Source organism: Sebastes umbrosus, chromosome 3 (assembly GCF_015220745.1).
Source record: "Sebastes umbrosus isolate fSebUmb1 chromosome 3, fSebUmb1.pri, whole genome shotgun sequence".
Lineage (NCBI taxonomy): Eukaryota > Metazoa > Chordata > Actinopteri > Perciformes > Sebastidae > Sebastes > Sebastes umbrosus.
The window spans coordinates 11,239,266-11,251,751 of NC_051271.1; the positions used below are offsets into that span (position 1 = coordinate 11,239,266).

General features: G+C 38.5%; 1 protein-coding gene across 1 annotated transcript; it reads right to left on the reverse strand.

Moving 5' to 3' along the window:
* Positions 1–2,548: 2,548 nt before the first annotated feature.
* Positions 2,549–10,859, reverse strand: LOC119485679. Its single transcript, XM_037765412.1, has 5 exons — positions 10,706–10,859; positions 10,132–10,536; positions 3,100–3,240; positions 2,873–2,922; positions 2,549–2,788 (listed from the first exon to the last, which is right to left on the reverse strand). Exons 1-5 carry the CDS (start codon positions 10,740–10,742, stop codon positions 2,669–2,671), a joined length of 753 nt encoding a protein of 250 aa, XP_037621340.1. The 5' UTR covers positions 10,743–10,859; the 3' UTR covers positions 2,549–2,668.
* Between the last annotated feature and the right edge of the window lie 1,627 nt (positions 10,860–12,486).

The window sequence follows — 12,486 nt, forward strand, 5'->3', positions numbered from 1 at the left end:
GATGACGTGAAGCTGTGGTACAGCTGTGTTCTGTATGTATCTACACATGCCTGTATTGATGTTCACACTTCGTGGTGTAATACTGTGCAGCCATTGATGCTCTGTTCTTTTACAAACGATACTCACCACATATAAGCTGTTCAGTTTGGTGTCTGAATAAGAACAAAACCTGTCCTTGGTGAAGGTAGATTTGTTTCCAGGTCAGCTTGCTGCCACAGTTTGACAAACTGTGACACTTTGTAGACCTCAGAGACCAGATCTGTTTTGTCCCTTTTTGAGCTAAGCGAGTATATTAAACAAGGATCTTCAGAAATAATTAAATATTGATTTTAACTCCACTTTTGAAATACATTTTGAAGATATAATAATCCCTTCTTTAGAAGGGCAATCAGGTTTTTTCCATTTGAGATCTACAATCGCAAACTATCACTGGAGGCTTTTACATCCATTCAGAAGTTTGAATGGAACATTTCCAGGTTAAACAGGGGTGTGTGCAGGGAGTGGCTTGGGCCAAACCTGAAATCTAATTGGTGACACCCCATCATCCTAAACTATTATTGCTCGGGAGGCGGTACCTTAGTTTGAACCATCAATTTGACCAGGGAACCTGTAAGAGAAGGAAGGGTCATTACTTCACTGAAGTCATATTGGTGTCAAGGACACTCGTATTTGATTGTAATAGAGCTGTTCATTGATAATTTACTGTTTAACCGTTTACCGACTATACAAATTTTGACCGATTATTGCTATCAGTTAAACAGCTAACAGAGAGGAGAATAGCTGGTCCACCTTAAAGATCAGCCCACCTTAAAGGGATAGTTCGGGTGTTTTGAAGTGGGGTTTTATGAGGTACTTATTCATAGTAGGTGTATTAATTAACAGTAGATTACGGTCGGCGTGCCCCAAGTTTGGAGAAACTGATAGGAGCAGCGGCACCAGAGCAAAGCAATAATGTGCTGTGGACGGGGACGACATAAAATACCTATTTTAGCCACTTAAAAAAAGGCTCACCTAAAAAAATTTATATCAGTTTAAGTGTACAATTTAGAATATTTTCCAACGGCAACCTGAACTGAAAGTGAAACGTATCTATACTGTTTTTGTAATCTGAGCCTGCTGGCTTTGGAGAGAGTTTCACCTTTACTTCAGTTCCCCGTCAGAAAGGAGAAGGAAAGTGCTGTCTGATGGCAAGATAAAGTGGTGAAAATATTCTAAATATAGCGTACACTGAAATGGATATTGATTCTTTTTAGGTGAGCCTTTCTTTTAAGTGGCTAAAATAGTTTTTTCTGTTTTCCCCGTCCATAGCACTGTGTTGCTTTGCTCTGGTGTCGGTACGCCTGTTTGTTTCTCGATGCTGGGGACAAGCCAACTGTCATCTACTGTAAGTAATACACCTACTATGGATAAGTACCTCATACAACCCCACTTCAAAACACCCGAACTATCCTTTTAAGAGAGCCTGAGCCGGAGTTGTTGCTAACTTTGGGGCTAACCCCCTTCACTTTAACCAGCAGGTGGCTGGCAAGACACGGGAACTTGACTTGGGTTTATTTGAATTACCGGTATGTTTTATGGTTGTGATGTCGCTCAAACGAACAAGTGAATCTGTCTCACACAAGCATTGCACGGGTGCTACTGCGGTAATGTGATTCATCACAAAGACCGATTCTTTCCCAGCACGAAAACAGCCCTACTAGAAGTGTATGGTTCAACTTTTTCCCATGATCTAGTGTTCACAAGAATTCACAAAAATGATAATATTTGGAGTAGTATCAAACTCTACTGGTGTAGGGTCAGGGCTGATGGCTAACTTGAGATAAAAACAGGAAATTGCCTGAAAACAGCGATCATGTCTTGTTACGGTCAAGCAGCCATCACAGCCATTATGAAATATTAAAGATCGATTTCAATCAAAAAATTGAATCTGAAGCTGAATTGTAATCAACAACAACAAACAGGTTTTCTATCTGAGTTTTTTAAAATTATTTTATTTATTAGAAATTGTGTAAGGAAATTAGAAATAGAGTTTAGTATAAACTTTTCAAAAACATCTTTGCTTTCCACCTTCAAAAAAAGCAAATAAAGAAACAACTATATTTTTCTGCATACAGATTTTCATACATATAGATACACATAGATGATGATTGTTGCTCAGCTTTAAATGGGGGAAGATAAGTGACAGAATGGTCTATACGTGTGCCTACGAATTAATTATACGGTTCATCATTAATCATCATTATACAATTTATTACCAGTCACGACAGCAACGCTGGTGTAGATGCCTTGCAGTCACGTGACTTCTGACGATGTCTCTTATCGCTGTTGTTGGGTACCGATGTTACACACGTAGGTAATAATGCTAGCGCTCTTCACCACGAATGTTACTCATTTCTCAACTAGATAGCAAAACAGACAACTGAGTCCCCGGTTGTCTGTTTTGCGTATACACTGCAGCTGGCGATAAATGATGGATTTAACTTGTTTGTGAATCGGCTTTTCGTTGCAGCTGGGCGGCTTGTTAGGCGCTAAAAATAGCACTGCTGCATGTGACGTACTAATGTTATCAGTTAACGGTTAATAATCGGTAAACAAGGGTTGGTTATTGGACAGTAAAAAAAATTCAAAATTAGCATCCCTAGTCTCTAGTCATGTCTTTTGTTTGTCTCTACATCCTAGAAGTATTGATGGCAGAATAGGTGCTGAAGTCAGAACTCTGGGTTTTCTTCTTCTTTGGTCTTTGTGATGCCGGACGGATTTCCAGAGCAGCATAACACACATCTTCATCCTAAAATTTGACATTTGTTGTTTAGAATCGGGATCGTGTACTGATTTATTGCCATGATTCTTTCTATTTTACTGTTTCACCTACCTGATTCAGTCTTGTGTGAGGTCTTTGCTGATCAGCTGGAGGTTCTTTAGCTGCAGAAATCAATACAACATCACTACAGCATGGTACACCCAAACTCAAACACTGATCAAAAGAAGAGACTCATCTGAATCCAGGTTTCTTTGTGATTTAGATTAATTTTCTAGATTATCACAGATATTTCTGACATTAACAAGTTAAACTCAAAGAGAGAGATATACAGTAGTTACCTTTTTTCTGACAGAGGTGATAAACCAGAAGAGAGGAGAGGAGAGAGGAGAGAACAGCAGAAGCTGGACACAGAGAGTACAGCAGACTCCAACACACACCACAGTCCCGTTGAGTCTCATTGAGATGAGTCTCACTGGATTCTGAATCAAAAACAAAGTTGTGCCGATTAGCTTCATTAAAGTCTGATCTCACCACAATACCAAAATGCCAACATGTTTGTTTTTCATTTTCCTGAACAAAGTTCTATGCATATGTGGGTATAAGTGTAATAGTTGTTCCATGATCCCAGGAACCCCAAGAATAAAAATGCTTTTGGATTTAAATTAAATTCAGTGGAGTTTGTGGATAACTCATGTTTTCATTGAAAGAAAAAAAAAAACATATTGCTTTGACATTACTGTTTGTTCTGCCAAGACCCATGCTCAGTGTTGACCCTGCCTGGTTGGTAGACTCTTTTCAACTTTGGCCCCTTTTCAGAATTCATAGAAATATCCATTCTGATTTGAATAATGTTTCTGGTTTATCAGATTTTCAGATCAGTGTGCAACCTTTGACCTCGTTTGAGCCTCAGATTTTGAATGTAAAATTATCCCAAAACTCACTACGCATAAAAATACATATGGAAAATCTTGGGTGCACATATAAGGATGACTTACAACACTTCAGACGCATGCAGTCTCTTATTTGGGAAGAATTATTTGTATAAACCATTATACACTATTTCACTCCAGATTAGCAGTTGTTGACACACATCTTATTATTTTATGTGCACTGTTGTGTGGTGACTTCATGATGGTTCACCCTTTTGATCATTAATATAAGTGCACAATATCTAGGCACATTTTCCTACTGTATGATACGGCAGGGTGATATGGAGAAAATCAAATATCACCATATTTTTTTACCAAATACTTCGATATCGATATTGCAACAATATTGTAGGGTTGACTATTGGTGCTTTTACAAATTATTTACGCAATGAGATTTTTGATAGATAATGATCAGTAATGTGGATATAATGACTAAATGGGTAAAGGCAAACAGCTATAACAGTCTGGTAAGTTCAGAAAATTACATCAGTTTACTGTAATACAGTCTTTAAAACCAGGAAAAGACAACACATATCACGATATTTCGATATCCAAAATCTAGGACGATATCGAGTCTCATAACACGATATTGATATTATATCAATATATTGCCCAGCCCTACTGTATGATGATTTAGTCAAATTATTTCATTTACTGCAGTCACACCGATCTTGCAGGCACAAAGTCAGAGAAGCATACTTACCGAATTGGATCCTTGTTGTGACGTTGCCATAGCTGTAAACATCTGTGGGAGAAATGCATTTTTTAACCTCCCCTCTTGGCTGTTCAGTTCCACAGTAGTAGAGGCCCTCATCAGACTCAGTGATGTTCATGATCAGCAGGTCATAGGATTCAGAAGAAGAGTTGCTCACAAATTGAAAACGAGGGAGAATCTTCAGATTATAATAAGATTCGTCGGCCGCCGATGAACCGCGTATTACTTTAAGGACAAGAGAAGGCTGGTTCTCATGAGAGCAGTTCCTGAACCACACTATGTATACTCCAGTTGATGATTTACAGTCACAGTAGAGAGTGATGTTGTCTCCTGGTCTGACTGTCGCCTCCAACACTGATCCAGAAATTGAATCATGACTGCAGGATACAACTCCTGTAATACAAATACAATTTTAAAAGCAGATTGAAATATGCCCAGTGTTACAGGGTTTCACATTACAGCAGGTGCAGATTCCTGCTCAATATAACAACAATAAGAATGTTTTCTGAATTATTCTCAAAATTATATTGTAATTGAATCATCCATAATTAGTATAAAAAAAATTACCTAAGAGAACGACAAGAAAAATGTGCAGCCCCTCCATGTGTGATGATGACCGAGAGATAAAAGACAGTGAAACAGGTCTTACTAACGGATATCATGCCCCGCGCAGACTTTTCCGTCAAAGGAAGTACGTAAGGGGGTAAGTGGTGATTGGCCAGTCAAGTGGAAAATTTTCTTCTGTGGTTGATTTCTATTGGTGTAGAGATTTGTGCTATTCTGATGTTTCCTATGTGATCACTTGATAACACATACAATAAGACAAACCCCACTATACCCCGGCGTATAACTGAGGTGTTGCTATTCACACGGTAGATTTCAGCCTAGCAATACTTGCAGTAGTGGCTTTGTAGGACGTACAGTATATTTTCTCAGGGTTGTTATAAACTTGGAGATTCTGATGCACAAGTACCAGAAGTAGACAATCCTCCAATTAGGCAATGATGTGGGATAAAATGCATGTTTTATGTACAGTGTAGAGTGAGCAGAAACTTCCAGTTTCAATAAGTTGTCATATTGGAATAGGTAAATTATCAATGCCTACCAAAACACCCTATAGTGTATGGCCGTTCCAAAAAATTACTCATATGAGCATTGTCTTATCTGCCAAACTCAAACTCGACCACAACCTCTTCTGGAGAGACTTTCTTTCCAAGAAAAAAGTCATCATCGGTCACATGTACACTTTCATAGTTTCTTATAGCACATATCACCTCTGAGGACTGATGAGGTGAAATGATGGAAACTATGAAGTGTGAAAGCTGTGGTACAGCTGTGTTCTGTATGTGCCTACAAACATGCCTGTATTGATGTCCACACTTCGCGGTGTGATACTGTGCAGCGAATTGATGCTCTGTTGTTTTACAAACGATACTCACCACATACAAGCTGTTCAGTTTGGTGTCTGAATGAGAACCTGTCCTTGATGAAGGTAGATTTATTTCCATCAGCTGTGGTAGGAACATTTATTTTTATGCTAAATTACAACCTAACATCTTCCAGGTCAGCCTGCTGCCACAGTTTGACAAACTGTGACACTTTGTAGACCTCAGAGACCAGATCTGTTTTCTCCATTTTTGAGCTAAGCAAGTATATTAAACAAGGATCTTCAGAAATAATTAATTATTGATTTTAACTCCACTTTTGAAATTAATTTTGAAGATATAATAATCCCTTATTTAGAAGGGCAATCAGGGTTTTTCCATTTAAGATCTACAATGACAAACTATCACTGGAGGCTTTTACATCCATTCAGAAGTTTAAATGGAACATTTCCAGGTTAAACAGGGGTGTGTGCAGGGAGTGGCCTGGGCCAAACCTGAAATTTAATTGGTGACACCCCATCATCCTAAGCTATTATTGCTCGGGAGGCGGTATCTTAGTTTGAACCATCAATTTGACCAGGCAACCTGTAAGAGAAGGAAGGGTTATTACTTCACTGAACTCATATTGGTGTCAAGCCGGTAGTATTCTTCTCGTATTTGATTGTAATAGAGCTGTTCATTAATAATTTACTGTTTAACCGGTAACCGACTATAGGAATTTTGACCGATTATTGCTATTAGTTAACAGCTAACAGAGAGGAGAATAGCTGGTACGGTCAGCCCACCTTAAAGGGATAGTTCAGGTGTTTTGAAGTGGGGTTTTATGAGGTACTTATTCATAGTAGGTGTATTACTTAACAGTAGATGACGGTCGGCGTGCCCCCAGTTTGGAGAAACTGATAGGAGCAGCGGCACCAGAGCAAAGCAATAATGTGCTGTGGACGGGGACGGCATAAAAAACCTATTTTAACCACTTAAAAAAAGGCTCACCTAAAAAAATTGATATCAGTTTAAGTGTACTATTTAGAATATTTTCCAACGGCAACCTGAACTGAAAGTGAAACGTATCTATACTGTTTTTGTCATCTGAGCCTGCTAGCTTTGGAGAGAGTTTCACCTTTACTTCAGTTTCCCGTCAGAAAGGAGAAGGAAAGTGCTGTCTGATGGCAAGATAAAGTGGTGAAAATATTCTAAATACAGCGTACACTTAAATGGATATTGATTCTTTTTAGGTGAGCCTTTCTTTTAAGTGGCTAAAATAGTTTTTTCTGTTGTCCCCATCCACAGCACTGTATTGCTTTGCTCTGGTGTCGGTACTCCTGTTTGTTTCTCGATGCTGGGGACACGCCAACTGTCATCTACTGTAAGTAATACACCTACTATGGATAAGTACCTCATACAACCCCACTTCAAAACACCCAAACTATCCTTGTAAGAGAGCCTGAGCCGGAGTTGTTGCTAACTTTGGGGCTAACCCCCTTCACTTTAACCAGCAGGTGTCTGGCAAGACACGGGAACTTGACTTGGGTTTATTTGAATTACCGGTATGTTTTATGGTTGTGATGTCGCTCAAACGAACAAGTGAATCTGTCTCACACAAGCATTGCACGGGTGCTACTGCGGTAATGTGATTCATCACAAAGACCGATTCTTTCCCAGCACGAAAACAGCCCTACTAGAAGTGTATGGTTCAACTCTTTCCCATGGTCTAGTGTTCACAAGAATTCACAAAAATGATAATATTTGGAGTTGTATCAAACTCTACTGGTGTAGGGTCAGGGCTGATGGCTAACTTGAGATAAAAACAGGAAATTGCCTGAAAACAGCGATCATGTCTTGTTACGGTCAAGCAGCCATCACAGCCATTATGAAATGTTAAAGATCGATTTCAATCAAAAAATTGAATCTGAAGCTGAATTGTAATCAACAACAACAAACAGGTTTTCTATCTGAGTTTTTTAAAATTATTTTATTTATTAGAAATTGTGTAAGGAAATTAGAAATAGAGTTTATTATAAACTTTTCAAAAACATCTTTGCTTTCCACCTTCAAAAAAAGCAAATAAAGAAACAACTATATTTTTCTGCATACAGATTTTCATACATATAGATACACATAGATAATGATGATTGTTGCACAGCTTTCAATTGGGGGAAGATAAGTGACAGAATGGTCTATACGTGTCCCTACGAATAAATTATACGGTTCATCATTAATCATCATTATACAATTTATTACCAGTCAGGACAGCAACGCTGGTGTAGATGCCTTGCAGTCACGTGACTTTTGACGATGTCTCTTATCGCCGTTGTTGGATACCGATGTTACACACGTAGGTAATAATGCTTGCGCTCTTCACCACGAATGTTACTCATTTCTCACCTAGATAGCAAAACAGACAACTGAGTCCCCAGTTGTGTGTTTTGCGTATACACTGCAGCTGGCGATAAATGATGGATTTAACTTGTTTGTGTATCGGCTTTTCGTTGCAGCTGGGCGGCTTGTTAGGCGCTAAAAATAGCACCGCTGCATGTGACGTACTAATGTTATCAGTTAACGGTTAATAATCGGTTAACAAGGGTTGGTTATTGGACAGTAAAAAAAATTCAATATTAGCATCCTTAGTCTCTAGTCATGTCTTTTGTTGTAGACTCTTTACATCCTAGAAGTATTGATGGCAGAATAGGTACTGAAGTCAGAACTCTGGGTTTTCTTCTTCTTTGGTCTCTGTGATGCCGGACGGATTTCCAGAGCAGCATAACACACATCTTCATCCTAAAATTTAACATTTGTTGTTTAGAATCGTGATCGTGTACTGATTTATTGTCATGATTCTTTCTATTTTACTGTTTCACCTACCTGATTCAGTCTTGTGTGAGGTCTTTGCTGATCAGCTTGAGCTTCTTTAGCTGCAGAAATCAATACAACATCACTACAGCATGGTACACCCAAACTCAAACACAGATCAAAAGAAGAGACTCATCTGAATCCAGGTTTCTTTGTGATTTAAATTCATTTTCTAGATAATCACAGATATTTCTGACATTAACAAGTTAAACTCAAGAGGAGAGATATACAGTAGTTACCTTTTTTCTGACAGAGGTGATAAACCAGAAGAGAGGAGAGGAGAGAGGAGAGAACAGCAGAAGTTGGACACAGAGAGTACACTAGACTCCAACAAACACCACAGTCCCGTTGAGTCTCATTGAGATGAGTCTCACTGGATTCTGAATCTAAAACAAAGTTGTGCCGATTAGCTTCATTAAACTCTGATCTCACAATAATACCGAAATGCCGATATGTTTGTTTTTCATTTTCCTGAACAAAGCTCTATGCATATGTGGGTATAAGTGTAATAGTTATTCCATGATCCCAGGAACCCCAAGAATAAAAATGCTTTTGGATTTAAATTAAATTCAGTGGAGTTTGTGGATAACTCATGTTTTCATTGAGTAAAGTTTTATTTTTTACTGCTTTGACATTACTGTTTGTTCTGCCAAGACCCATGCTCAGTGTTGACCCTGCCTGGTTGGTAGACTCTTTTCAACTTTGGCCCCTTTTCAGATTTTAAAGGAATATCAATTCTCATTTTAATAATGTTTCTGGTTCATCAGATTTTGATATCAGTGTGCAACCTTTGACCTTGTTTGAGCCTCAGATTTTGAATGTAAAATTATCCCAAAACTCACTACGCATAAAAATATATATGGAAAATCTTAGTTGCACGTTAAAGGATGACTTACAACACTTCAGATGCATGCAGTCTCAGATTTGGGAAGAATTATTTGAAAAACCATTATACACTATTTCACTCCCTGTTCACTGTTGTGTGGTAGACTTCATGATGGTTCACCCTTTTGATCATTAATATAAGTGCACAATATCTGGGCACATTTTCCTACTGTATGATACGGCAGGGCGAGATGGAGAAAATCAAATATGATATTTTTGAAAAAATACTTCGATATCGATATTGCAACAATATTGTAGGGTTGGATATTGGTGCTTTTACAAAATATTTACGCAATGAGATTTTTGATAGATAATGATCAGTAATGTGGATATAATGACTAAATGGGTAAAGGCACACAGCTAGAACAGTCTGGTAAGTTCAGAAAATTACATCAGTTTACTGTAACGCAGCCTTTAAAACCAGGAAAAGACAACACATATCACAATATTTCGATATCCAAAATCTAGGACGATATGTAGTCTCATAACACGATATTGATATTATATCAATATATTGCCCAGCCCTACTGTATGATGATTTAGTCAAATTATTACATTTACTGCAGTCACACCAATCTTGCAGGCACAAAGTCAGACCAGCATACTTACGGAATAGGATCCTTGTTGTGACGTTGCCATAGCTGTAAACATATCTGGAAGTAATCAATTCTTTATCCTCCAATATTTTCTGTTCAGTTCCACAGTAGTAGAAGCCCTCATCAAACTCGGTGATGTTCATGATCAGCAGGTCATAGGATACAGAAGAAGAGTTTCTCACAAATTGAAAACGAGGGAAAATCTTCAGATTAAAATTAGCGTCATTGTCCGTCGATGAACGGCGTATTACTCTAAGGACAAGAGAAGGCTGGTTTTCATGAGAGCAGTTCCTGTACCACACTATGTATACTCCAGTTGATGATTTACAGTCACAGTAGAGAGTGATGTTGTCTCCTGGTCTGACTGTCGCCTCCAACACTGATCCAGAAATTGAATCATGACTGCAGGATACAACTCCTACAAACACAATTGTAAAAGCAGATTGAAATATGCCCTGTGTTACAGGGTTTCACATTACAGCAGGTGCAGGTTCCTGCTCAATATAACAACAATAAGAATGTTTTCTGAATTATTCTCAAAATTAAATTGTAATTGAATCATCCATAATTAGTATAAAAAAAATTACCTAAGAGAACGACAAGAAAAATGTGCAGCCCGTCCATGTCTGATGATGACCGAGAGATAAAAGACAGTGAAACAGGTCTTACTAACAGATATCATGCCCCGCGCAGACTTTTCCGTCAAAGGAAGTACGTAAGGGGGTAAGTGCTGATTGGCCAGTCAAGTGGAAAATTTTCTTCTGTGGTTGTTTTCTATTGGTGTAAAGATTTGTGCTATTCTGATGTTTCAAGACAAACCCCACTATACCCTGGCGTATAACTGAGGTGTTACTATTCACATGGTAGATTTCAGCCTAGCAATACTTGCAGTAATGGCTTTGTAGGACGTACAGTATATTTGTTCAGGGTTGTTATAAACTTGTAGATTCTGATGCACAAGTATCAGAAGTAGACAATCCTCCAATTAGGCAATGATGTGGGATAAAATGCATGTTTTGTGTACAGTGTAGAGTGAGCAGAAACTTCCAGTTTCAATAAGTTGTCATATTGGAATAGGTCAATTATCAGTTCCTACCAAAACAACCTATAGTGTATGGCCGTTCCAAAAAGTTACTCATATGAGCATTGTCTGATCTGCCAAACTCAAACTCGACCACAACCTCTTCTCCCAAGAAAAACGTCATCATCGGTAACATCTACACTTTTATAGTTTCTTATAGCACATATCACTTCAGAGGACTGATGAGGTGAAATGATGGAAACAATGAAGTGTGAAAGCTGTGGTACAGCTGTGTTCTATATGTGTCTGCACATGCCTGTATTGATGTCCACACTTCGCGGTGTGATACTGTGCAGCGAATTGATGCTCTGTTGTTTTACAAACCATACTCACCACATACAAGCTGTTCAGTTTGGTGCTGAATGAGAACCTGTCCTTGATGAAGGTAGATTTATTTCAGTCAGCTGTGGTAGGAACATTTATTTTCATGCTAAATTACAACCTAACATCTTCCATGTCAGCCCGCTGCCACAGTTTGTCAAACTGTGACACTTTGTAGACCTCAGAGACCAGATCTCTTTTCTCCCTTTTTCAGCTAAGCAAGTATATTAAACAAGGATCTTCAGAAATAATTAATTATTGATTTTAACTCCACTTTTGAAATTAATTTTGAAGATATAATAATCCCTTCTTTAGAAGGGCAATCAGGTTCTTTTTTCCATTTGAGATCTACAATGACAAACTATCACTGGAGGCTTTTACATCCATTCAGAACTTTAAATGGAACATTTCCAGGTTAAAACAGGGGTGTGTGCAGGGAGTGACCTGGGCCAAACCTGAAATCTAATTGGTGACACCCCATCATCCTAAACTATTATTGCTCGGGAGGTGGTACCTTAGTTTGAACCATCAATTTGACCAGGGAACCTGTAAGAGAAGGAAGGGTCATTACTTCACTGAACTCATATTGGTGTCAAGCTGGTAGTATTCTACTCGTATTTGATTGTAAAAGAGCTGTTCATTGATAATTTACTGTTTAACCGTTAACCGACAATACGAATTTTGACCGATTATTGCTATCAGTTAAACAGCTAACAGAGAGGAGAATAGCTGGTCCACCTTAAAGATCAGCCCACCTTAAAGGGATAGTTCGGGTGTTTTGAAGTGGGGTTTTATGAGGTACTTATTCATAGTAGGTGTATTACTTAACAGTAGATGACGGTCGGCGTGCCCCCAGTTTGGAGAAACTGATAGGAGCAGCGGCACCAGAGCAAAGCAATAATGTGCTGTGGACGGGGACGGCACAAAAAAACTATTTTAGCCACTTAAAAAAAGGCTCACCTAAAA